The 26,151-nt window shown below is 44.1% G+C and overlaps 1 protein-coding gene across 1 annotated transcript in view; it reads left to right on the top strand.

Moving 5' to 3' along the window:
• Positions 1 to 26,151, top strand: part of FMNL1 (formin like 1) — a 75,761-nt gene that overhangs the window by 39,454 nt on the left and 10,156 nt on the right. Inside the window, exons 5-23 of the mRNA XM_044297010.1 lie at positions 7,814 to 7,897; positions 9,559 to 9,696; positions 9,840 to 9,945; positions 10,038 to 10,114; positions 11,824 to 11,917; positions 11,992 to 12,066; positions 13,328 to 13,438; positions 13,570 to 13,719; positions 14,634 to 14,735; positions 14,842 to 15,064; positions 15,141 to 15,725; positions 15,801 to 15,925; positions 16,020 to 16,222; positions 16,783 to 17,017; positions 23,321 to 23,389; positions 23,490 to 23,570; positions 23,951 to 24,080; positions 24,480 to 24,643; positions 25,163 to 25,264. Coding sequence (XP_044152945.1) covers positions 7,814 to 7,897; positions 9,559 to 9,696; positions 9,840 to 9,945; positions 10,038 to 10,114; positions 11,824 to 11,917; positions 11,992 to 12,066; positions 13,328 to 13,438; positions 13,570 to 13,719; positions 14,634 to 14,735; positions 14,842 to 15,064; positions 15,141 to 15,725; positions 15,801 to 15,925; positions 16,020 to 16,222; positions 16,783 to 17,017; positions 23,321 to 23,389; positions 23,490 to 23,570; positions 23,951 to 24,080; positions 24,480 to 24,643; positions 25,163 to 25,264 — 2,854 coding nt within the window. The remainder of the gene's footprint in view (positions 1 to 7,813; positions 7,898 to 9,558; positions 9,697 to 9,839; positions 9,946 to 10,037; positions 10,115 to 11,823; positions 11,918 to 11,991; positions 12,067 to 13,327; positions 13,439 to 13,569; positions 13,720 to 14,633; positions 14,736 to 14,841; positions 15,065 to 15,140; positions 15,726 to 15,800; positions 15,926 to 16,019; positions 16,223 to 16,782; positions 17,018 to 23,320; positions 23,390 to 23,489; positions 23,571 to 23,950; positions 24,081 to 24,479; positions 24,644 to 25,162; positions 25,265 to 26,151) is intronic.

The following is a 26,151-nucleotide window of genomic DNA, read 5'->3' as shown; positions in this document are numbered from 1 at the left end:
GAAGTTAATTAAAGTCCATTAAGGCACTGATCGACAGTCCACCCAGCAAGGCTGATCGACTACCCCCCCCCCCCCCCCCTACTCTCATTTAACAAAACCGCGACTAAAGAACAGGGAGGGCTTGCGGGAAACGTTCTTCTTGCTTGATCTTCAGGCGCAGACGGCACACCCCAAAGTCAGTGCCTCCATAAATACCCCAAATTCCCGCCGAAAATGCAGCTTCTCCAATCACAGAATTGGTTAAAGATAGCCCACTGCCCAGCAACTGGACAGCAACCACTTTGACCATTAAAAAGGCTGTCCCGTTGCCTGCTAACTTGAACCTGAGGAGAAATGAGAGAAAACAGAAAAAGTGGGGGGAGAAAACACCACATAACTGTGTCTCAATGACACCATGAGGGGCGAAACGCCAAATTTTTGCCCCCCACCCCTGTCATTCTAAGGGCAGCCATACACATTCAATAGCGGTCAGCTATCTCTCCTGGCTACCCCATACAAATACACATTTGGTTCGATCAAACAAGTATGTGTATTCAATGCGGAGCAAGGAGAAAGCTGTTGTCAGACACTTCTGGCAGCCGCGAGAACAAAGGGATCGGGCGAAAATCTTTACTTCCACCTGATCCTTCCCTCCCTCTACATCATCTCTCAGAGGAGAGATGGGGGAGAATTATCAAACCTGGTGGAAAGAAAAACCGGCTTAGTTGCCAATAGCAACCGGATTCCACCTTTCATTTTCCACAGGAGCTCTGAAAAATGAAAGGTTGAATCTGATTGGTTGCTATGGGCAACTAAGCCAGTTTTCTTTTACACCAGTTTTGATAAATCGCCCCCATTGTTTTGTAGGGCTAGCTCATCTGAATGTAATGATACTTTCCCCTCGGCTAATTATTGCTTCATCCTCGAGAAAAATAACTTTTAATCCACGTGCAAATGAGCAGTTCAGTGCACCGAGGGCAGGACCAAGCAACTCTGTGCACCTTTGCTCCTCCTGCTTCCTCTGCCAGCCCCTCACTCTCCTTTTTTTATGGCAGCATCAGGTTCCTGCATAATAATCTCTCTTGATCCTCTCAATGAAGAAGGAGAGGAAAGCAGGAGGAGCAAAGATCACTAAGTGAAAGATACTACATTCAGCTAAGCTTGCCTACAAGGCATTGTGCCTGGTTTAACAATGAATTCTCTGGTGACACACTCCCTTTAAATGGTCTAGTCACCCAAACAGCAGGGTCATTAGTAGTCACTTCTAGTTCCTGGTATCTTACAAAAGTGTATATTCAGAAATGACATTATAAATATATTCATTTGTGGTTGTGTGTGCGGCGTGAACACTTCTACATCGACCACTGGAACACATATCATAGGCTGACATTCTCTGATTTCTCACTTGTCAGCAGTCTCTGACTATTATCATTACAGGCAGGAGGCTTTAGGCCAGTGATGGCTAACCTCCGGCACTCCAGCTGTGATTAAACTACCACTCCCAGCATGCTCCATTAATTTCTATGGAGTTTTGAGAACAGCCAAACAAGTGTACATCTTAGGAGTTGTAGTTTTACCACAGCTGGAGTGCTGAAGGTTAGCCATTACTGCTTTAGGGAGTTTTTCATTTTTGGAGGCTTTTCTGATAGATTGGCCCAGGCCCTGCAGAGGGAAGCATACTTACCTGCCCCCTGCAGCTGGGTTCTAGTTCCTTCATCCCTCATTGCCGCTGCCTCACTTTGATCTCCGCATTTCAACATTCAGTTTGACGCACGTGGCCGACCAACCAGTTTGACAAGGGTCATGTGGCCACTGTAGCCAATGACTGGCCACAACAGTGATGTGTCCTGTGACATAACACATGGGGCACACGTCACTGCTCTGTAGGGCTGCCACCTTTCCCAACAAACAAAAAACAGCCAAGTTAAGCCACACCGCAAACGGTGTGTGGTTTTTGGGCGTGGATTAACACGGGGTGTTAAGTCTCTGTCATACTGTGGCTCCCAATAATATTAATGCCCCTAGTAATATTAATGCCCCCATTAGTGGCGCCCAGAATTAATAATGCCCCATTAGTGCCCCCTAGCATTAATAATGCCCCCATTAGCACCCCCAGAATTAATACTGCCCCATTAGTGCCCGCAGTAATATTAATGCCCCTATTAGTACCCGCCCCCCAGTAATGCCTCCATTAGTGGACCCCAGAATTAATGCCCCGCATAAGTGTTCCCTAGAAAAAGTAATGGCCCAATTAGTGTCCCCCAGTAAAAATAATGCCCCCATTAGTGCTCCCCAGTAAGAATAATGACCCCATTAGTGGTGCCCCCAGTAAGCATAATGCCCCCATTAGTGCACCCCAGTAAGAATAATGCACCCTATTTGTGCCTCAGGAAAATAATGCCCCCCATTAGTGCCCCCTTCTCTGCTTCTGCCCAAAAAAAAATGCACTCGCCTCCTCCATTTTCTCACTTCTGACTGGAAGCTAAGAACAGGACCCGCGCTCCAGTGTGATGACGTCTCACAAGTCCTGTCCTGCACATCCAGTCAGCAGCAGAGTGTGTGTGTGTGGGGTAAAGGCTGCACAAATGAGTGCTCCGCAATGGAAGCGCTCCTTAATAGCAGTCCTTGTAGGAAACTGGCAGAGCCACTAAAATACCGGCCTTGCCGGAGAGATACCACACAGGTGGCAATCCTACTGCTGTGGCCAGTCATTGGCTGCAATGGCCACAGGACCCCTGTCAAACGGTTGTTGACACAATAGAGACCAGAGAAAGTCAACGGTGGCAGAGCAGGTAACTCTTTGCAAGTCCTGCAACGTGGGGTGGGTCTGGCAGAAAGGTCCCTGAAGATAAACAACCTCTTTAAAGTCTTCTCCCTGTAAAGTTAATGAGGTGACTGCTGAGAAGTGAGCAGCAGAAATCATAGAATGTCAGCTGATTATATGTTTCAGTAGTCAATGTAGAAGCAGACATAATACAGTCAGGTCCATAAATATTGGGACATTGACACAATTCAATTTTTTTGGGCTTTATACACCACCACAATGGATTTGAAATGAAACTATCAAGATGTGCTTTAACTGCAGACTGTCAGCTTTAATTTGAGGGTATTTACATCCAAATCAGGTGAACGGTGTAGGAATTACAACAGTTTGCATATGTGCCTCCTACTTGTTAAGGGACCAAAAGTAATGGGACAGAATATTAATCATAAATCAAACTTTCACTTTTTAATACTTTGTTGCAAATCCTTTGCAGTCAATTACAGCCTGAAGTCTGGAACGCATAGACATCACCAGACGCTGGGTTTCATCCATGGTGATGCTCTGCCAGTCCTCTACTGCAACTGTCTTCAGTTCCTGCTTGTTCTTGGGGCATTTTCCCTTCAGTTTTGTCTTCAGCAAGTGAAATGCATGCTCAGTCGGATTCAGGTCAGGTGATTGACTTGGCCATTGCATAACATTCCACTTCTTTCCCCTAAAAAACTCTTTGGTTGCTTTTGCAGTATGCTTTGGGTCATTGTCCATCTGCACTGTGAAGTGCTGTCCAATGAGTTCTGAAGCATTTGGCTGAATATGAGCAGATAATATTGCCCGAAACACTTCAGAATTCATCCTGCTGCTTTTGTCAGTAGTCACATCATCAATAAATACAAGAGAACCAGTTCCATTGGCAGCCATACATGCCCACGCCATGACACTACCACCACCATGCCTTACTGATGAGGTGGTATGCTTAGGTTTCTGAGCAGTTCCTTTCCGTCTCCATACTCTTCTCTTCCCATCACTCAGGTACAAGTTGATCTTGGTCTCATCTGTCCATAAGATGTTGTTCCAGAACTGTGAAGGCTTTTTTAGATGTCGTTTGGCAAACTCTTTTCTGGCCTTACTGTTTTTGTGGCTCACCAATGGTTTATATCTTGTGGTGAACCCTCTGTATTCACTCTGGTGAAGTCTTCTCTTGATTGTTGACTTTGACACACATACACCTACCTCCTGAAGAGTGTTCTTGATCTGGCCAACTGTCGTGAAGGGTGTTTTCTACACCAGGGAAAGAATTCTTTGGTCATCCACCACAGTTGTTTTCCGTGGTCTTCTGGGTATTTTGGTGTTGCTGAGCTCACCGGTGTGTTCCTTCTTTTTAAGAATGTTCCAAACAGTTGTTTTGGCTAATGTTTTGCTATCTCTCTGATGGGTTTGTTTTGTTTTTCAGCCTAATGATGGCTTGCTTCACTGATAGTGACAGCTCTTTGGATCTCATCTCATCTTGAGTTGACAGCAACAGATTCCAAATGCAAATAGCGCACTTCAAATTAACTCTGAACCTTTTATCTGCTCATTGTAATTGGGATAATGAGGGAATAACACACACCTGGCCATGGCCTATTACTTTTGCTCCCTTAACAAGTGGGAGGCACATATACAAACTGTTGTAATTCCTACACCATTAACCTGATTTGGATGTAAATACCCTCAAAATAAAGCTGACAGAGTCTGCAGTTAAAGGACATCTTTCATTCATTTCAAATCCATTGTGGTGGTGTATAGAGCCAAAAATGTTAGAATTGTGTCAATGTCCCAATATTTATGGACCTGACTATGTTTATAATGTTATTTTCTGAATATACTCTCTTGTAAGATTACAGGAAGTAGAAATAGCTATTAATGACTCTGCTATTTGTTTGAATAGACCATTTCAGGAGAAAAGAATTGACATTTAAAGGGAGTGTGTCACTAGGAAATTCACTGTTAAACCGGGCAGCTCAAATGTTACCAATTATACAAAAATTCTAATGATAATCATCCCACCTAATAGGCCCTTAAATCTGGAGCCACTATACCTGCTAGATGCTTGTTTGACTTTACTGCAAAGTGGAGGTTATAAAAGCTACAGTGCTTACTTAATGTTTTTAAAGGGAGTCTGTCACCAGGAAATTCCCTGATAAACCAGGCTCAGGGCTCTTTCACATCTGCGTTCTTTTCTTCCGGCATAGAGTTCCGTCGTCGGGGCTCTATGCCGGAAGAATCCTGATCAGGATTATCCCCATGCATTTTGAATGGAGAGAAATCCGTTCAGGATGCATCAGGATGTCTTCAGTTCAGGACCGGAACGTTTTTTGGCCGGAGAAAATACCGCAGCATGCTGCGCTTTTTGCTCCGGCCAAAAATCCTGAACACTTGCCGCAAGGCCGGATCCGGGAATTAATGCCCCATTGAAAGGCATTAATCCGGATCCGGCCTTAAGCTAAACGTCGTTTCGGTGCATTACCGGATCCGACGTTTAGCTTTTTCTGAATGGTTACCATGGCTGCCAGGACGCTAAAGTCCTGTTTGCCATGGCAAAGTGTAGTGGGGAGCGGGGGAGCAGTATACTTACCGTCCGTGCGGCTCCCGGGCACTTCAGAGTGACGTCAGGGCGCCCCACACGCATGGATGACGTGATCGCATGGATCAGGTCATCCATGCGCATGGGGCGCTCTGACGTCATTCTGGAGCGCCCCGGGAGCCGCACGGGCGGTAAGTATACTGCTCCCCCGCTCCCCACTACTACTATGGCAACCAGGACTTTAATAGCGTCCTGGCTGCCATAGTAGCACTGAACGCATTTTGAAGACGGATCAGTCTTCAAATGCTTTCAGTTCACTTGCGGTGTTACGGATCCGGCGGGCACTTCCGGCAAATGGAGTACACGACAGATCCGGACAACGCAAGTGTGAAAGAGCCCTTAGCTATCTGTTACTTCATTCGGGGGTACTTTTAATCCATATGCAAATGAGCAGCTAAAAGGGTTATCCGAGATTTTTATACTGATGGGTGGAGGTCTAACACCCAGAACCCTCGCCAACCAGCTGTTTGAGAGGTACTGGCGCTCCTGTGGCCTTCTCCCTGCTCACCAAGCACACTTTATAACGGCTGTGCTTGGTATCGCAGCTCAGCCCCATTCACTTCTACGGGGCAGAGCTGCTCCTAGGCCATGTGACTGATGAACGTGTCGAAAAGCTGCAAAAAGGCAGCGGTGCTACTGCAAACGCCTCTACCTTCTCAAATAGCTGATCGGTGAGGGTCCCGGGTGTCAGACCCTCACAATCACATACTAATGACCTATCCAGAGGATAGGTCATTAGTATTAACATCTCAGAAGAAAAAAAGTTCTGTGGCAGGTGAATAACCCCTTTAATGACAGATGACTGCTAGAATTTATTGCGGGGGACTCCAAAAGGCACTATACTTAGGCCTCTTTCACACGAGTGTGTCGGATTAGGTCCGGATGCGCCCCGGTGCATTGCGGCAAACCCGCGCGAGTAGGTACCCAATTGCAGTCAAAACTGCAGTTTTGACTGCGATTGTGTTGCGTTGTTCAGTTTTTATCGCGCGGGTGCAATGCGTTTTGCCTGCGTGTGATAAAAAACTGAATGTGGTACCCAGACCCGAACTTCTTCACAGAAGTTTAGGTTTGAGTTCAAGGTTGTGTAGATTGTATTATTTCCCCTTATAACATGGTTATAAGGGAAAATAATAGCATTCTGAATACAGAATGCATAGTACAAATAGGGCTGGAGGGGTTAAAAAAATAATAATAATAATTTAACTCACCTTAATCCACTTGTTCACGCAGCCTGCATCTCTTCTGTCTTGTTGTGTGAGGAATAAGGCCTTTGATGACGTCACTACGCTCATCACATGGTCCGTCACATGATCCAGCACCATGGTAAAAGATCATGTGACGGACCATGTGATGAATGTAGCGACGTCATCAAAGGTCCTATTCCTCACAACAAGACAGAAGAGATGCCGGCTGCGCGAACAAGTGGATTAAGGCGAGTTAAATATTATAATTTTTTTTTATTAATTTTTTAACCCCTCCAGCCCTGTTGTACTATGCATTCTGTATTCAGAATGCTATTATTTTCCCTTATAACCATGTTATAAGGGAAAATAATAAAGATCAGGTCCCCATCCCGATCGTCTCCTAGCAACCGTGCGTGAAAATCGCACCGCATCCGCACTTGCTTGCGAATGCTTGCGATTTTCACGCAGCCTCATTCACTTCTATGGGGCCTGCGTTGCGTGAAAAACGCACAATATAGAACATGCTGCGATTTTCACGCAACGCACAAGTGATGCGTGAAAATCACCGCTCATGTGCACAGCCCCATAGAAATGAATGGGTCTGGATTCAGTGCGGGTGCAATGCGTTCAACTCGCGCATTGCACCCGCGCGGAAAACTCCCCCGTGTGAAAGGGGCCTTACAGATAATGCACTGTATGCGCCTCCCCTGGTCCCTGTACTCCATTACTCTCCAAGGATTAACATGGAGTATTGAATCCATTAAAGGGGTATTCCCATCACAGACAGTGGGGGTACCTACGCTGAGAACGGAGCAGGGAGAGTGGTTGCTTGAGCTAAGCTCCTCATATAAGTGAATGGGAGAGCACCACACTTGCACGGCCACTGCTCCCATTCATTTCTATTGGGCTGACCGAAATAGCCAAGCCAGTGCTTGGCTATTTTTTGCAGCCCCATAGAAATGAATAGAGGGTGGCTGCGCATGCGCAGTGTGCCCTCCACCACCTTTTCCCTCTCCGTTCTCTATATGCCCCCATTGTCTGTGATGGGAAAATCCCTTTAACACCCATTCATTGTAGCTGCCATTAAGTAAACATACCCTGCCTTATTGTCAGACACTACAGGAAGGATGTGTATTTCCAAAATGGCCATCTCCAGAGAAATTTTGAACAATAAAAGTATGCACAAGTTACCCGTGATATAAAAAAATGATAGGACAATCCTCTCTGTTTCCTTTACTAACTCATAGAAGTCTCTCCTGATCACAGGTGGGTGGAAGAATTTCTCAGCAAAGAGGCTGGTGGTCTGGATGTTCTGGTTGAATACCTGTCCTTCGCTCAGGAATCCTGTTCGTAAGTAAAAAATATTCTGAATTGTAATTGAATTCTGATGTGTATTTATTATGTGATGTAATAACGGTGGTTCTTCACTGGATAGTGTATAGGATCATATTAATTAGATCAGTCAGTGGGTCCATCAGTGAGGAGTCTAGTGTTGGTAGACACTTGTTCATGGAAAGGGGACAGTACAAGGATCAAACAGGATGGAGTTTTCATTACCAGATCCTTTTATTTTCCCTCAGGATAAGTGGCACCAGAAGGAGTCATGGCTCCTAGAAGACCATTATCTTAGATCTATAGCCAACTTGCTTTTTTGGAGAATCATGTTTTGCTTTGAAGATTAAAGGGCTCTTCAAGAAGTATTCATGCTTAAAGGGAGTCTTTCACGCCGATTGACCCTATTAACCTATTAACACACTTATGTCCACGGCATCCCCCCTATTAAAACTTTTCTTACTATTAGTTCCCTGCTAGCATCATTCGTCCAAAAAACACTTTTATTCCGTATGCAAATGAGGCTGTGAAGGTGCCCAGGGGCGGCCTTACAACGGCCGGTGCCCAGGCCCCTGGGTCATTTTCATACCAATTCACTCCCCCTCCTCCGCGTCTGCCCGCCCATCCGCCGCGTCTGCCCGCCCTTGGTCTCTTCTCTATCTTTCCTCCTACTGTCCATAAACCCGCGCATGCGCCGATGACCGCGATATCGGCGCTTGCGCATTGAATGACCACAGTCTGCCCAGGGCATCACAGTTTACTGTTCTTGCCGTGATCACAGCATCACGGCAAGAACGTTAGGCCCGGGCCAGCGCATGCGCACAGTAAACAGTGATGCCCCGGCCAGACTGTGGTCATTCAATGCGCACGCGCCAATATCGCGGTCATCGGCGCATGCGCAGGATTACGGACAGTAGGAGGAAAGATAGAGAAGAGACCAAGGGCGGGCAGACGTGGCGGATGGGCGGGCGGAGGAGGGGGAGTGAATTGGTATGAAAATGACCCAGGGGCCTGGGCACTGACCGTTGTAAGGCCGTCCCTGGGCACCTTCACAGCCTCATTTGCATACGGAATAAAAGTGTTTTTTGGACGAATGATGCTAGCAGGGAACTAATAGTAAGAACAGTTTTAATAGGGGGGATGCCGTGGACATAAGTGTGTTAATAGGGTCAATCGGCGTGAAAGACTCCCTTTAATACAGGAATCCATAGAACAATCTTTTCTTGGTGCTCATAGATTAGGGCATGCCACAAAGTTTTGGCTGTCAGACCTCTTTCTCAGGCATGTAGATGCCCTTATGCCCATATTTCTGTAAAATATAGAGATATTAAGGAGAGTGACTTACTTGTGCTCTCTAGCAGACTTTCAACTCGTCTTCCCAGCTATCAATTAGGCTCTGTTTCACATGGTGCTTTGTGGCTATGTTTGGCACATTTTCTGGAGTATGTACCAAATGTGAAGCCCTGGCATATGCTACTGTGTATACCATACCAAAAACAGAGACCTATATCTCCTCAGCAGGTGCCAAAGGGCACCTTTTTGGAATCCATCTGGTCCTGGGGACCTATGGTATCATCCAGTATAAACATCAGGAGTATACCATACCATGTGTTGAATGGACATGCTAAATGCAGTGTGAACATAGCCTAACATATTGTTGATAAACCTTTCTTTTACAGGTTTGATAGGGACAGCTCAGATAATGGCACACCAGAGAAACCCAAAGCTTTACAGAGATCCTTAGAAGATATTAACAAAAGCAGCACATCGTCTTCTCCTTCAATCACGCCTTCAAGAGCTCGACACCTGACTACTAAGTAATGTCCATTTCTATAGTCTTTTTTAACTACTCTTCGCCACCAGCATTGTTTGCACCTTTCCATTGCTGGATGTAATGTACTCTAAGCTATAATGTTGTAATGGTATTAATCACTAGTTTGTGCAATCTGTAACCCAACAGATATAATTTTTACAACCGCGCCACAATGAGAAACTCTAAACACGTGAATATGAAGGATGATGTACATGTCTGTATCATGTGTTTACGGGCAATCATGAACTACCAGGTAAGCACTTTTCACATACACTATTTGACGATCAGTCTCCCAGATAGATGGTGACATATTTACCTCATAGCCTCACCCTTTTTTATTTACAGTTAGGATTTAGCATGGTTATGTCTCACCCCTCCTGTGTCAGACAGATTACCCTTAGCCTCACCAACAAGAATGCTCGGTAAGTAAAGGCAAGAATTTTAAAACTCAAAAGAAGAGTGAGGTTATGATAAACATAGAATGTGTCGGCAGATAAGAACCATTTGGCTTATCTAGTCTGCCCAATGATGGTCATTTATGTCAAAAACCTCAAGTCCCATATATGTCTTGGTTCAATACCTAGACCTGTTTGAGAACCACTGGGGCAGAAATACTAAGACTGCTGTTTGATACCCCAGTTCTAGTACAAAAAGTGTGCCATGTATTCTTGGGGTCAGGCCTCTTAATAAAACTGGTGCATCTCCCAGTTGTCCACCAGAAAATCAAATCTATACCCGCTATGAGCTGTTGCAGATCTGAACTGTAATTCACACCACTGTCCGGCATAAATTCTAGTAAATCTGGTACAAAAGTAACTTTTTTTACACCACAAAAATGGTTAATAAATCTGCCCTAATCTGTTTTCAGGTTGAAAAAATTGTCTTATTAGTCATCGCAAGCGGTGCAATTTAGTTGCAGTCACTATAAATGCCTTTTTTCTGCAAGACCAGAAAAACATTGCTGGGTTCTTCTAGAAATTGCCCCATGCCAATCAATAGTTCAGGGGCTGACTAGAAATTTAAAGTGGTCCCACATTTTAGGTGTGCCCAAATTGACAGAAGGTGAGGCCAACAAAAGTTGGGGGCAGCCGCAGCGGATCGCGGACCCATTCACTTTAATGAGTCCGCGATCCGTCCTTTCTGCAAAAAGATAGAGCTCTGTAGTGCTTCCGTAGGGTTCCTTTCCGCTCTTCCGTTTCACACCATTCTGTATCTGTGGATTTTCGGACCCATTAAAGTGAATGGATCCGCATCCGTGATGCGGAATGCCCATGTATTGCGGATCCGCAAATGCAGTCCGCGATACGGCAACAGACAGCACAAGTTTGTGTACAGGAGGCCGTAATTAATGCTAGAAGTCTAAGGTACTTAGGCAGAAAAAAGTGCCTCCTGCATTCAACTGATAGGGTTGAATGCTATGGCGAAGACCGCAGTATTTTGTGCTGGCCCTTGCCTTCTTATATTGGCCCTGCCTTTTAGCAATTTAGATCTGCTTGCAACATGAGGCCACTTTAAGTTCCCAGTCTGCCCCTGGATATATATACAACAGCACTCAGTCCAAACTATGAAGCTATAAGGTGCATAGCTCACTAGACAAAGGTTTACTTGTCCACATAATGCAAAAAAAATGGAGATCTGGTCAGCACTCTGTGAATGATCCACTTATTGTATACAATGCAATGTTTCAGCTGTATGAGCCTGAGCACATAGGTACCTGACTCTCTCATCCTTAATCAACTTTGGCAGCATCAGACCATTATGTACCTGGCCGGGAGCCATGCAGGCCTCCCGGCGGCCCACCATGAATTTCCAAGGTAGGGTTTGCTGTGTGGCCAGTCTTCTCCTGACAATGATTCTGGTATTGAGCTCAGCTCCATTGAAGTGAATGGGGCAATACCAGGCACAATCTGTGGACAGGTTTAGCACCATTTTAGAAACAAAGCAGCCATGTTTTTCTACAACTAGACAACCCATTTAAGGTGAAGACCTTGGTTATATGCTCCTTACGTGTCTCAATCCTTACCAATGCACAATGACAATATATCATATACACTCCCTCACTGACACGGAAAAGCAATGCACCCAACCAACATATAAACTTATAACTGACCATCTTTTGTTCTGGGTTCAGTACCAAGGCTCTGGTTCTGGAGCTGCTGGCTGCAGTATGTCTAGTCCGTGGAGGACATGAGTTAATTCTCTCAGCATTCAACTACTTCAAGGAGGTAAGCAGAAGACATGGCCATGTAATTCTACACCAAAATGTCTATTATACATCTTGACTTTGATTTTTGCACAGGTATGTGATGAAAGCTCAAGGTTTGAAAAGCTGATGGACTATTTCAAGACTGAAGACAGCAACATTGATTTCATGGTGAGTTTCAAAGCTCTGCAGTAAATCATAAAAATTAGACTCTTTCAAGTGCTGCTTGACACCAGCACACGCCATACCACCTGCAACATGAAGACCTTGTTCCCCCTTCTCTCAAGTACATTTTCTGTTTGGTTCATCAAAACTGCAGAACCACATCCCTGTCTGGGTCCCCACCACATATTGAAAGAGAGAGACTACCATGGAACTCTTGACTAGAGGAGTATAATGAAAAGTATGCTCTTGTCCCTAACTGTGTTTTTGGAAAGACGTAGAAGAGGATAATCATCATATCTGGCACGTTAACTCTAAGGGTCTTCGTCTCAAACAAAATCTGTTGTCTTCATTTGGTCCGTTCAAGACTAGATAAATGCAGCCATGATTTGTGTGGATGATGTAGGCATTTATTTATATAGCTAAACATAATCAAAAGCTACACCTTAAGGGTCCATTCACACGTCCGCAATTTCTTTCCGCAAATTGCGGACCCATTCAATTGCGCATTTCCGGGTCCGCAATTCTGATCCCGAAAAATATAGAACATGTCCTATTCTTGTCCGCAATTGCGGACAAGAATAGGCATTTTCTATTAAGTGCCGGTGATGTGCGGTCCGCAAAATGCGGAACGCACATCGCCGATGTCCGTGTTTTGCGGATCCACACACACGGACGTGTGAATGGACCCTAAACCACAGTCAAGGAGCCTCCTTTAGGGCATTTTGTGGAACAGCACATCTGGCCCATAATAGAACTGTCCTATCCTTGTCCGTAATATGGAACAAGTATAGGATATGTTCTATATTTTGGCGGGTGCCGCAGAATGGACATACGGATGTGGACATCACACGGTATGCTGTCCGCATCTTTTGCGGTCCCATTGGAGTGAATGGGTCCTCATCTGACCTGTAAAAAAAAAAATGTAGATCGGATGCGGACAAAAACAACGGTTGTGTGCATAAGGGAAACTGCTAGCAAAACTTGCCCTGCACTAGGAATGTACTATAGGGTGGTGCATGACGTCAGTGCCACACTCTGCCCTGCACTAGACATAACAGTACTAATTTATTTAAAATGTTCCTTTGCAATAAAACGTTGCAATAAAACAAGCTATAATTTCATACATACATATGACACAATATTGTAAACAGAAAAATAAAGCTTTTCCCTTGGTCTAAGCTGTGATCTGCTCTGTCCATAAAAATAATGCTTATAAGAAGAATTTTTGAAGCATTTTATTCTCTCTTTTTAAATGTTTCTTTTGCAGGTAGCGTGCATGCAGTTCATTAATATCGTGGTGCATTCTGTGAAAAACATGAATTTTCGGGTGTATTTGCAGTATGAATTCTCCCTGTTAGGACTGGATGCATATCTTGAGGTAGGCTCCTGCATATTTACAAGTAGAATTTAATTATTGTACAGTATACACCGTTCTTTATGTATATGGGTAAAAATGCAATGGATAGAACATGATGCGGATGTTAAATACGTGGATGCTTTATTCTGAAGGTTCTGAAGCATACAGAGAGTGAAAGGCTCCAGGTCCAAATCCAGGCTTATCTTGACAATATCTTCGACGTGAACAACCTCCTGGAAGATACAGAGAACAAAAATGAAATGATAGAGCACGTAGAGGACCTACAAGGACACTTAGCCCATGTAAGTTATTTTAACAGGAACAAGAGTGGATTGGGAACTTTAAGTAGCCCTGGAAAAAAGCTAAAAGTGGCCCCATCTAGTGCTCTGGTATACATTGCATTCTGGAAAGGTTTTACTTAGATCAATTACAGGCACTGGACAAGCAGGGGATACTGAGAGATTTAAATGGTCATTGTCATTTCAATGAACTTTGAATAAATAAATAGCACATGTAATTAAGAAACCATGTAATATATTTGATCAAATAAAAATGAATTTTCTCCCCTTAGCAGCATTCCTCCAACTCTTCTTGTGTGGTATCTGTCTCTCTCCCTGCTCTGCCCTCCTTTCACCCATCCATTCTCCATAAACTTGGGCAGCATGTAAGCTAATCCTTTAATGAGCTGGCTGCCATCACGTCTCACAAGATGGACTTAGAACAGACTTTGTTTAGGAGGGACGTTTTTCTCAGATATATTACAAAGTTTCTTACATTCACCTGTACTATTGATTTATGCAAACTTTGTTGAATGACCCTGACCATATAAAAAGAATTGCCCAGGATTAGGAAAAAGTGTATAATTTCTAGAAACAGCATCAAACATGTCAATGGTTTGTGTCTGGTATTGCAGCTCCACACAATCAATCTAATTGTGTTTGAGATGTGTTACAAGGTGCAGGAACCATTTAGATGCTTCTTACTTGTCTTAGTCTTGCACCATGAGCTTCTAAAATTGAAACCTCAGCTCTAGACTTTTCTGAGACTAGTAAATCCATTCCATCTGAATGAGGTGGTTTCTATGTTTGATTACTATATACACACACATGCAAAGATTTTATTTCATCACTTATGGTTTGCGTCACCACCAGGAACTATCCTATAACATTAGGTTTAATGCAATGTGAATTAAAAATCTCTGCCTCTCCACCTATAGCTAGCAGAAAAGTTACAGCAAACAGAGAATGAGTACATGAGAAGAGTGGCGGAGCTTGAGAAACAATTGGACCAAACTCGAAAGGAGCTGAATACAGCAAAGGTAACTGTAGATTGTATTATAGAATTGATCATATGATGTCATTACCTAAATTTATGTGTCAACAGAAACACTAGGTCTTCAGTATTAGATGATGCCTCTATTCTAGGAGAAACATCTATCACAATACCTTCCCGATACCCATCAGAATCTCACAAGTGTGAAGTTGAGTGACAAAGCAGTACTCTGGGTAGAGCCTGCAGGGGAAACTTGCACAGAAGAACAAGATTCTATCTGTATGAGCACAAAGTCCACTACTACTACTACCACCACCACCATTGTCCGCCCAGCTTCACCATCAGCCATCAGATTGACCATAGTATCGGAATCAGGTAAGTCATTTAACACGTTGTTTGTCAACATGAATACATTTGAAAACAAGATGAAATGTTTTTTTTTCTGTTCCAGATATCTCTTCTCACAAGCCAAAAGGATCACCTGACAGCCAAGCATCTGCAATACCTCTACTGTCAATACTGGAGTCAGACATCACAACTGCTCAGTCTGCTCCTCTACTTCAAGAACAAGAGTCCAATGAGAGAGCTGCTTCTACCACAATACCTGCTGCACCTCCTCTTCCTGAGACCAAGAATGAATATGCTATATGCCATCAACCTGAATCAATGCAATCCCAGGTTGTGCCTACTGTTAAATCTGATACTCCTTCTCCACCACCTCCTCCTCCACTACCACCTGGCGGTCTTCAGAGCCCTCCTGTTCCACCACCACCATGTGAACTTTCTGCCATGCCACCTGGTCCACATCCACCACCACCACCGCCTATTGGTGGCCTTATTGTACCACCACCACCTCCTCCTGGGGGCCCTCCTGCTCCACCACCTCCTCCCGGAGGCCCTCCTGCTCCACCACCTCCTCCCGGAGGCCCTCCTGCTCCACCACCTCCTCCCGGAGGCCTTCCTGCTCCACCACCTCCTCCCGGAGGCCTTCCTGCTCCACCACCACCTGGCACTCCTGCTGCACCTATGTCTAATGGTAAGTTTAAGGAGTAATGTCATATGATGGCGATATAATTTTCTCATGCATCTTGTCCCAATGTTCTTTCCTTAGGAGTTAGCATAAAGAAAACAATCCATCCAAAATGCAGAATGCCTATCCTCAACTGGGTGGCTCTGAAACCCACACAAATCACTGGAACAGTATTCACACAGCTAAACGATGAGAAGGTGCTTCAGGTACTAGAAATTCTAAATCTACACTTTGATACAAATATATTTAATAACGTTATTGCAGAGATTTCACTTGGTGTTGTACTTCCTTCACTACCAGGAACTTGACATGAGTGAATTTGAGAACCAATTTAAGACAAAAGCCCAGGGTCCAAGCCAAAGCAAGTTCTCTATGAAAGTGGGTCCTTCACAGAACCAGCCAAGTAAAGTCTCACTAATTGACCCAAATCGAGCCAAGAACCTTGCAATTACTCTCAAGAAAGGAGGTCTGACTCCTGAAGCCATCACTGCTGCCATCCAGTCGTAAGTCTTCAAAAACTAAAAAATGGAGACACTACAAATAGTGATGAGTGAAGTTATGAAAAATTTGATTGGGCTGCTTCACTGATTTTCATAAAGAAATTTGATTAGTGATGAATTACTTTGTCACAAAGCACATTGCTTTGTATGTAGCAGGCGCGATGACGGGGAACGGCGATCGCACAGCCCCCGTCATTGAATCCCTTAGATGCCTCACCTATTTGCTCTCGGAGAGAGCTGTGGCGACTATCTTGATTGAAGACATTGTTCGAAAACTCACTCAGTCACATGATGACTTTATCACGCTGGCCTGGCACGGGTAGTGTGCTGGCTTGGTGATGTCAACCCGCGATCTCTTCAATCGAGATGGGCGTGCCGCTATTGAAGGAAAAATAGATTCATTAACACGAGGCATGAGGAAAATTCGGCTTCGCAGCGAATCAAATTTTTCCTGAAATTCAGATCAAAGTCAATTTGTTTGGCTTCAATTCACTCAACACTAGCTACGAATATCTAGTTTTGTAATTTTCCATATCTTCTAACGGGTAATCCTCTTATTACAGGTATGATATGGAAGCCCTGAATGTAGACTTTCTGGAGCTCCTTTCCAGGTTTCTACCAACAGACTGGGAGAGACAACAAATTTCTCGGTATCTAAAGGACGAGAAACCTCTTGACCAGTTGGGGGCAGAAGACAGATTCATGGTCCATCTTTGCTCCATACCTAGGCTCTCTGAGAAAGTTAACACCATAATCTTTATCTCCAGCTTTCCTGAAACCACTGCTCGCCTTACACCGGTTAGTGCATGTGTAAAAATATGGCAAAATTATAAAAATACAGTTATGGTCATCTTCAAGTATAGTGTTACATTATTTGGAGTAAGGAACAACAGGAGGACTCATTCACCAGGATTCAATGAGATTTGTATAAAAGTGAATAATGTGATTTACATGTATTTTTAGTCTTCACAAAAGTTGATTACAGTCTATTGTTCATTTGTGAATATGAATGTACTTAAAGTATCATTGCTGAAGGTTAGAAACCTTCTTTTCATGCTCAATGCGAGTCTTCCATCTTTTTCCTTCAGCTGCAATCCCCAACAGGAAGTGAGAGCAAGAAAACCCCCTTGTATGTCTCTGTCAGTCATATATACGATAGATATAGGAGTGTCTTAGACATGTATGTGCTTGTACATTGTCATATATGGAAACTTTCAAATATACAGTATCTCACAAAAGTGAGTCCACCCCTGACATTTTTGGAAATATTTTATTATATCTTTTCATGGGACAACACTGAAAAATATGACATTTTGATACAATGTAAAGTAGTCAGTGTATAGCTATTATAACAGTGTAAATTTGGTGTGCCCTCAAAATAACAACACACAACCATTAATGTCTAAACCACTGGCAACAAAAGTGATTACACACCTAAGTGAAAATGGCCAAATTGTGCCCAAAGTGTCAATATTGTGTGCCCACTGTTATTTTCCAGCACTGCCTTAACTCTCTGGGCATGAAGTTCCCTAGAGCTTCACAGGTTGCCCCTGGAATCCTCTTCCACCCCTCCATGATGACATCACAAAGCTGGTTGATGTTAGAGACCTTGCATTCCTCCACCTTCCGTTTGAGGATGCCCCATAGATGCCGAATAGGCTTTACGCCTGGAGACATGCTTGGCTAGTCCTGCACCTTTACCCTCAGTTTCTTTAGCAAGGCAGTCGTTGTCTTTGTGGTGCGTTTGGGGTCGTTATCATGTTGGAATACTGCCCTGTGGCCTATTTTGCAATGGGAAGGGATCATGCTCTGCTTCAGTACAGTGAGGAACAGAAGTATTTGAACACCCTGCGATTTTTCAAGTTCTCCCACTTAAAAATCATGGAGGGGTCTGAAATTCACATTGTAAGTGCATTCCCACTGTGAGAGACAGAATAAAAAAGAAAAGAAAATGTTTTAAAGAATTTGTCTTGCACTGCTGAACATAAGTATTTGAACACCTGAGAAATATCAAGAATTCTGGCTCTCAAAGACCTGTTACTCTCCCTTTAAAAAGTCCACTTCTACTTCACTCATTAATCTAACTTAGTAGCACCTGTATGAGCTTTTTAAAGACACCTGTCCACCCCACAGTCAGTCAGACGCCAACTATTACCATGGGCAAGAGCTGTCAAAAGACACCAGAGACAATTGTGGACCTCTACAAGGCTGGAAAGGGCTACGCGGAAATTGGCAAGCAGCTTGATGAAAATAGATCAACTGTTGGAGCAATTGTTAGAAAATGGAAGAGGCTAAAGACGACTGTCAGTCTCCCTCGGACTGGGGCTCCATGCAAGATCTCACCTCGGAGGAATCAGCCCAGAACTACAAGGGAGGGAGCTGGTCAATGACATGAAGAGAGCTGGGACCACAGTTTCAAAGGTCACTGTCGGTAGAACACTACACCGTCATGGTTTGAAATCATGCATTGCACAGAAGTCATGACATGTCCAGGCCCATCTGAAGTTTGCCAATGACCATCTGGATGATCCAAAGGAGGCATGGGAGAAAGTCATGTGGTCAGATGAGACCAAAGTAGAACTTTTTGGTCTAACTTTCAACTCATCGTGTTTGGAGGAAAAAGAGGAATGAGTTGCATCCCAAGAACACCATCCCTACTGTGAAGCATGTGGGTGGTAACATCATGCTTTGGGGGTGCTTTTCTGTGAAGGGTACAGGACAACTGCACTGTATTAAGGAGAGGATGAATGGGGCCATTTATTATGAGATTTTGAGCAACAATCTCCTTCCCTCAGTCAGAGCATTGAAGATGGGTCATGGCTGGGTCTACCAACATGACAACGACCCAAAGCACACAGCCAGGATAACCAAGGAGTGGCTCCATAAGAAGCATATCAAGGTTCTGAAGTGGCCTAGCCAGTCTCCAGACCTAAATCCAATAGAACATCTTTGGAGGGAGCTGAAACTGTGTTGTTCAGCGACAGCCCCGAAACCTGACAGATGTAGAGGAGATCTGTGTGGAGGAGTGGGCCAAAATCCCTGTTGCAGTGTGTGCAAACCTGGTCAAGAACTACAGGAAACGTTTGACCTCTGTAATTGCAAACAAAGGCTTCTGTACCAAATATTAACACTGATTTTCTCAGGTGTTCAAATACTTATGTTCAGCAGTGCAAGACAAATAATTTATTTAAAAATCATACAATTTGATTTCCTTAATTTGTATTTTAAATTCTGTCTCTCAGAGTGGGAATGCACCTACAATTCGAATTCCAGACCCCTCCATGATTTCAAAGTGGGTGAACTTGCAAAATCTCAGGGTGTTCAAATACTTCTGTTGCTCACTGTATGTCACAGTACATGTTGGCATTCATGGTTCCCTAAATGAACTGTAGCTCCCCACAGCTGGCAGCACTCATGCAGTCCCAAACCATGACACTACCACGACCATGCTTGATGCAGGCAAGAGACACTTGTCTTTGTACTCCTCACCTGGTGAACACCATCTGAACCAAATAAGTTTATTTTGGTCTCATCATACCACAGGACATGGTTCCAGTAACCCATGTCCTTAGTCTGCTTGTCTTCAGCAAACTATTTCCAGGCTCTCTTTTGAATCATCTTTAGAAGAGGCTTTCTTCTAGGATGACAGCAATGAAGACCAATTTGATGCAGTGTGCGGTGTATGGTCTAAGCACTGACAGGCTGACCCCCCCACACTAATTGTAAATGTAGATGGTAGTCGCAAAATCAATAATCACTATCACCGAAAAAGACTACCTAAAAATTAACTTTTAATAGAATAATCTAAAATGAATGATCCCTAAAAGAGGGATACACAATAGTGCAAAAACAAATACAACAAGACACAAAGCAGACTACACAAAGCAATTTATGTTATGTGTAATTCTCCATGCGAGATTCTGGATTGTTGGCGCCGGTGAGATTGTGCGGTGGTAGGAAAGGCTCGGTTCAGTGGAACGCACCGTTAAGCTCCAGGCCGTCACCTCCGGATGACGTAGGGGCGTGTCCTCATTGGATGTGGACGGCCATCTTCATGGTTGGCGTGCGTTCCACCGGCCGACATCCGGCCTGACTTAGTTGACGCATCCCGGATGACGCAGCAGGCTCGGCCCTATTGGATGTAGGTGGAACGCACAGCCATCTTGGTTGTCGGCGTGCGTTCCATTGACAGAGATACATCCAGGCCCAGCAGTTATTTGCTTTCATTATCAATATTTACAGTAATTGAACAGGTAGGAATTATATAGAATCGTGAGACGACCTCCCACTAGTAAAATAGATATATAATTATAGTTATTTATCATAGCCAGCGATTAACCCTTGACCAGTTTCAGAACCCCTGATTGGTCCTGTTCAGCTAGGACTGCCCCAATTGGATATATAGGAAGGTGGGAACTTTAAACAAATTGGAGCTACATCAATTTTTTGCCCCCTGGAGGCCCCCCCAAGACGATCATCCTGGATCTCACAGCTTGACCTACATCTTGACCACCAGATAAGTATATTTTTGACTACTTCATGGTTGCTTTATCATTAACCATTTACCGTCCGTGTGGTCCTTCGCATCTGGTGGATGTCGTCTTGGTTTGGCCTCCAGTTTTGTTTTGATCTTTTTTGATATTTGTTGAGCACTTTTGTGTCCATTTGACACCGATTTTCATGTATGTCTCCTGAAGAACCCCTTTTGTATGGAAAGGGGGGAAACGCGTCGGGACACGTGGCATTACAACTAGTATCTAATATAAACTAGTACCCAAATATCCATATGGGCTAGTATACCAAGGGCACTACAAGGATAGACAGTAAAGGCACGTGGACGGAGTGTGCTTACCATCAAGGCACATCTCTGGGCTGAGGACTTTACAAGGGACATCACAGGGACAGACACTGATTTGGCACGTGTTGCCCCAGTGCTTTCCCCCCCCCCTTTTTTCCTCAAGCTTAGCCGCCCGTCTAATCCAGACCTGCTCTGCTTTGTGTAGTCTGTTTTGTGTCTTGTTGTATTTGTTTTTGCACTATTGTGTATCCCTCTTTTAGGGATCATTCATTTTAGATTATGCTATTAAAAGTTAATTTTTAGGTAGTCGTTTTCGGTGATAGTGACCCCCCACCCCTTTAACCTCTGCAGCAATGCTGGCATCACTCATACTCCTATTTTGAAAAGGCAAGTTCTGGATATGACGCTGAGCACGTGCACTGAACTTCTTTGGTTGACCATGGCGAGGCCTGTTCTGAGTGGTACCTGTCTTGTTAAACAGCTGTATGGTCTTGGTCACCATGCTGCAGCTCAGTTTCAGGTTTTGGCAATCTTCTTATAGCCTAGGCCAGTGATGGTGAACCTTTTACAGACTGAGTGCCCAAACTGCAACCCAAAACCCACTTACTTATTGCAAAGTGCCAACACGGCCATTAAATCTGAATACTACAGTCCAATATAGTATATCTTCCATGTACTTTATCATTTAGCTATAATAGCCTGCGCTGATGAATGGCAGGAGAAGTCTAAGGCATATTGGTACACCATAGACATCTTCCAGGGTGTGTGTGCCCACAGAGAGGGCTCTGAGTGCCGCTTCTGGCACCCGTGCCATAGGTTCGCCACCACTGGCCTAGGCCATCTTTATGTAGAGCAACAATTATTTTTTTCAGATCCTCAGTCCTTTGCCATGAGGTGCCCGCCATGTTGAACTTCCAGTGACCAGTATGAAAGAGAACACCAAATTTAACACACTTGCTCCCCATTCACACCTGAGACCTTGTAACACTAACAAGTCACATGACACCAGGGAGAGAAAATGGCTAATTGGGCACAATTTGGCCATTTTCACTTAGGAGGTGTACTCACTTTTTGTTGCCAGCTGTTTAGATATTAATGGCTGTGTGTGGAGTTATTTTGAGGGCACACCAAATATACACTGGTATACAAGCTGTACACAGACTACTTTACATTTGTCAAAGTGTCAGATCTTCAGTGTTGTCCCACGAAAAGATATAAGAAAATATTTACAAAAAGGGGTGGACTCACTTGTGAGATACAGTAGGTCTTGACGTCCCCATACCGACCTCCGATCATCCAAGTGTACTAATATAGATAATGTCAGTGTGTAGTGTAATGAATCCTTTACATTAAATACCAGTTCCTACCATTCACCAATTCTGAATTTGTAACATTGGAATACCCCTTTAAAAGGGTTTGGATTTGGAAATCCTATCCCAAGTCCACTATTGTCCAGGATTAGAAAAACATGGCTGCTCTTTTCCAGAAACAATGCCACACTTGTCAATGGGTTGTGTCTACACGCTCATGCAGTCTGCAATATACGGGAACTTGAATGAGTCCGCTATCTGGGAGGTGTGGTGTGGAACAGAGGCACAGATCAGAAGCCCACAGAAAAACTACAGAGTGCTTCAGTGGGTTTTCAGTCTGTGCGTCCACTACTTTTTTGCAGTGCTGACCGCCGGATGCTAATCGCGGAACCCATTCAGGTGAATGGGTCAACTTTCGAAGACTGCGGCTACACGGTCGGTGCATGGGCAAGGCCGGCACACGGTCGTGTGGATGAGCCCTAATATTGCAACTGAATTCGATCTCCACTGAAGTGATTCAAGATGAGCTGCAGTATCACACATTGCCTGTGGCCAAGGAAGAAAGTAGCCATGTTTTAATAGTAAATAGTTTTCCTTTCAGAATGTTTCTCTATTAGCCAGAGAAGGGGACAGCCACAAAGAGCATCTATCTGGATAACCCAGCATTATATGGATGGCCCATTGATTTAAATGAAAACTGTGCAATGCTTGCTGGCAGGTTCCTTGAAAAATTACACTGTGGATCCCAGAAGTTGGACACCCTGTAATCAGCTTAGAGCCCTTCTAATAAAAAAAATAAAGGAGATTGTCCAAAAGTGAAGAACCATTGACTGTAAAAATGGGATGAAGAAATTTACCGGCTCACAGTTCTAGAAATGTAAAGATATTGTACATGTGGACAGATGTGGCATTATGTCTAGAGGTGAAACTGAGAATGCAAAAATAAGGCCAGCGAGGTTCCATTATTTATTTATTTTTATTTATTTCCTCCAGCAACTTAATGCCCTGATTGCTGCATCAATTTCAGTCAAATCATCAGAAAAGCTAAAAGGCATCCTGGAGGTAACTATTTTAATTTTACAGTGTGTCCCCCAATTTTACTACTCAACACTTGTACCCATTCATGTTTCCTCTTTAACACCTGGGTTGCATTTTTTGGTAGCTGATTCTGGCATTTGGCAATTTCATGAACAGCAGTAAGAGAGGAGCAGCCTATGGATTCCGGCTCCAGTCTCTGGATACGGTGAGGACTTGTGCTTTGAAGTTGATTAGTGGGTAATCTTGACATGTAGGTTGTATGAGCCTACAAGAGAAACATTTGTTGTCTTGGGGCTTGTGAGCTTGGCCATAATATAGATAGATTTACCAGAGAACCCATCGCCTACTATGGGCCCATAATGTACCTCTGATTTTATACTGATCTTTCCTCATATATTCCATATAAGCAGTATATAGGGAGTGCCGATCCTGGGCTCTGGTGTCCAAGGGGGTCCTAAACCTTTTCTGCATGAGATACATTATTATAATAAGGTGGTGGTCCAGTTTTAGGCAAGACTGCAAGGATTCTGTCAACAGTTTTGTCATTCATAACTAAAATATTCTTCTTGCTCCTTCTCTGGCTAGCTTCTGGATACCAAATCAACGGACCGAAAGCAGACACTGTTACATTATCTGGTGCGGATAATCAATGAAAAATACCCGCAGTTGTCCAGTTTTCAGTCAGAATTGCATTTTTTGGAAAAGGCTGCCACAGGTATCTAAGGGATTTGCAATAAAGCTATCAAAGAGCTAGCAGTGTATACTCATTAGTGCCAAAGACTATGGCAGCATTAGGAAAAGCCCGTCTAACTTCTGATCACATATTTATTTTCAACATATATTTTCAGCCCAAAGCAGAACCATGTGTGAATTTTAGGGCTTGCTGCAGTTATTTAAAACCACAGCATGCTCCCTGGTATATTTCTATTGCATGATTCCCCATTGAAAACCCAACCAAAAAACAAGTATTCCCTCACGGGTATAAATGCTGAGGAAAACTTTTTCTATATACTTCTTCATCTCTGAAGGCCACTTGATGAAGCGGGAGGTTATCGTAAAGCTTCCTTAAGCAAGTCTAGCTGACATCTTATTTTTGTATATGTTCATTCCATAGTCTCTCTGGATGCAGTGCTATCTGATGTCCGCTCACTACAGACTGGAATGGAACAAGCCCAGAAGGAGTTTACAAAGCAGGACAACTGTGTGACCCTCAAGGAGTTTATAAAAGCCAACATGGATGTCATGACAAGGCTTGCAGCTGATTCAAAGACAGCACAGGTGACTACAGGCTTCTCGACATTTGATGATTGCCCTCAAGGGTGTTAGATACCATAGAGGCAAACTATAAGCCCTTTGGAGAACAGGAAGGCAGCTCTGGATGGCAAGAACATGTGCAGTATTAGCAAGCAAACAGTTTCCCCCTTATCGTGACCAAACACCAGACCCCCTCTGTCATGGGTGGGAAAACTCAACAGTGGTCTAAATGGGCTTCCTAATATGGTGGCCCTTCTCTTCTGTGTACACTGCTGATTGTCTTCTTTGACTACTGGACATGAAACACATTGATAACTCTGTGATAATTCTAGTGCCTATCCCAGAAGTATGGGCAAACCACATATGTACCACAACCACAGTATGAGAAACTAACATTCTGCCTAGACTTAGATGCAAGATGGTAGGAAAAGTGTCTGCTACACATTGGCACTGTGATAATTTACATTTTTTTAATATGCTACTCTGCTCAGTTGGCACCCTTATGCTTCACCATGTCCTTATTTCTCCTCGTTTTACTTTCAGGAAGCATATGAAGCTGTTGTAGGGTATTTTGGCGAGAACAGCAAGACCACTGCGCCATCCACCTTCTTCCCTATATTCCTTCGCTTCGGAAGAGCTTATAAGGCAAGAATATTTCATATTTTGTTAACCAAATTGACAAGGTCAAAAAAATTATTAAAAAGGTTTACAACTAAGGCTACTTTCACACTTGCGTTCGGTGCGGATCCGTCTGGTATCTGCACAGACGGATCCGTACCTATAATGCAAACGCTTGTATCCGTTCAGAACGGATCCGTCTGCATAACAGCTTTTTCAGATCTGAGTTTTCACATTGTGAAAACTCAGATCCGACAGTATATTCTAACACAGAGGCGTTCCCATGGTGATGGGGACGCTTCAAGTTAGAATATATTAAGAACTGTGTACATGACTGCCCCCTGCTGCCTGGCAGCACCCGATCTCTTACAGCACCCGATCTCTGTAATCAGCACAATTAACCCCTCAGGTGCCGCACCTGAGGGGTTAATTGTGCGTATCATAGCCCCCTGTAGGAGATCAGGTGCGGCCAGACCCCCCTCCCTCCCCAATTTTAAATTCATTGGTTGCCAGTGCGCCCCCCCCCCCCTCCCTCCCCTGTATTAAATTAATTGGTGGCCAGTGCGGCCTCCCCTCTCCCCCCCATAATTAAAATCACCCCCCTCCACCATCATTGGTGGCAGCGGAGAGTTCTGATCGGAGTCCCAGTTTGATTGCTGGTGCTCCGATCGGTAACCATGGCAGCCAGGACGCTACTGAAGTTCTGGCTGCCATGGTTACTTAGCAATTTTAGAAGCATTATGCTTACCTGTGCTGTCTGTGGCCAGCCGGTCGCTCCTCCTACTGGTAAGTGATAGGTCTGTGCGGCGCATTGCTAATAGCACAGACCTGTCATTTATCAGTAGGAGGAGCGACTGGCCGGCCACAGACAGCGCAGGTAAGTATAATGATGGGGGAGGGGGGTGATTTTAATT

Source organism: Bufo gargarizans, chromosome 6 (assembly GCF_014858855.1).
Source record: "Bufo gargarizans isolate SCDJY-AF-19 chromosome 6, ASM1485885v1, whole genome shotgun sequence".
Lineage (NCBI taxonomy): Eukaryota > Metazoa > Chordata > Amphibia > Anura > Bufonidae > Bufo > Bufo gargarizans.
This window is presented reverse-complemented; position numbering and strand designations above follow the sequence as displayed.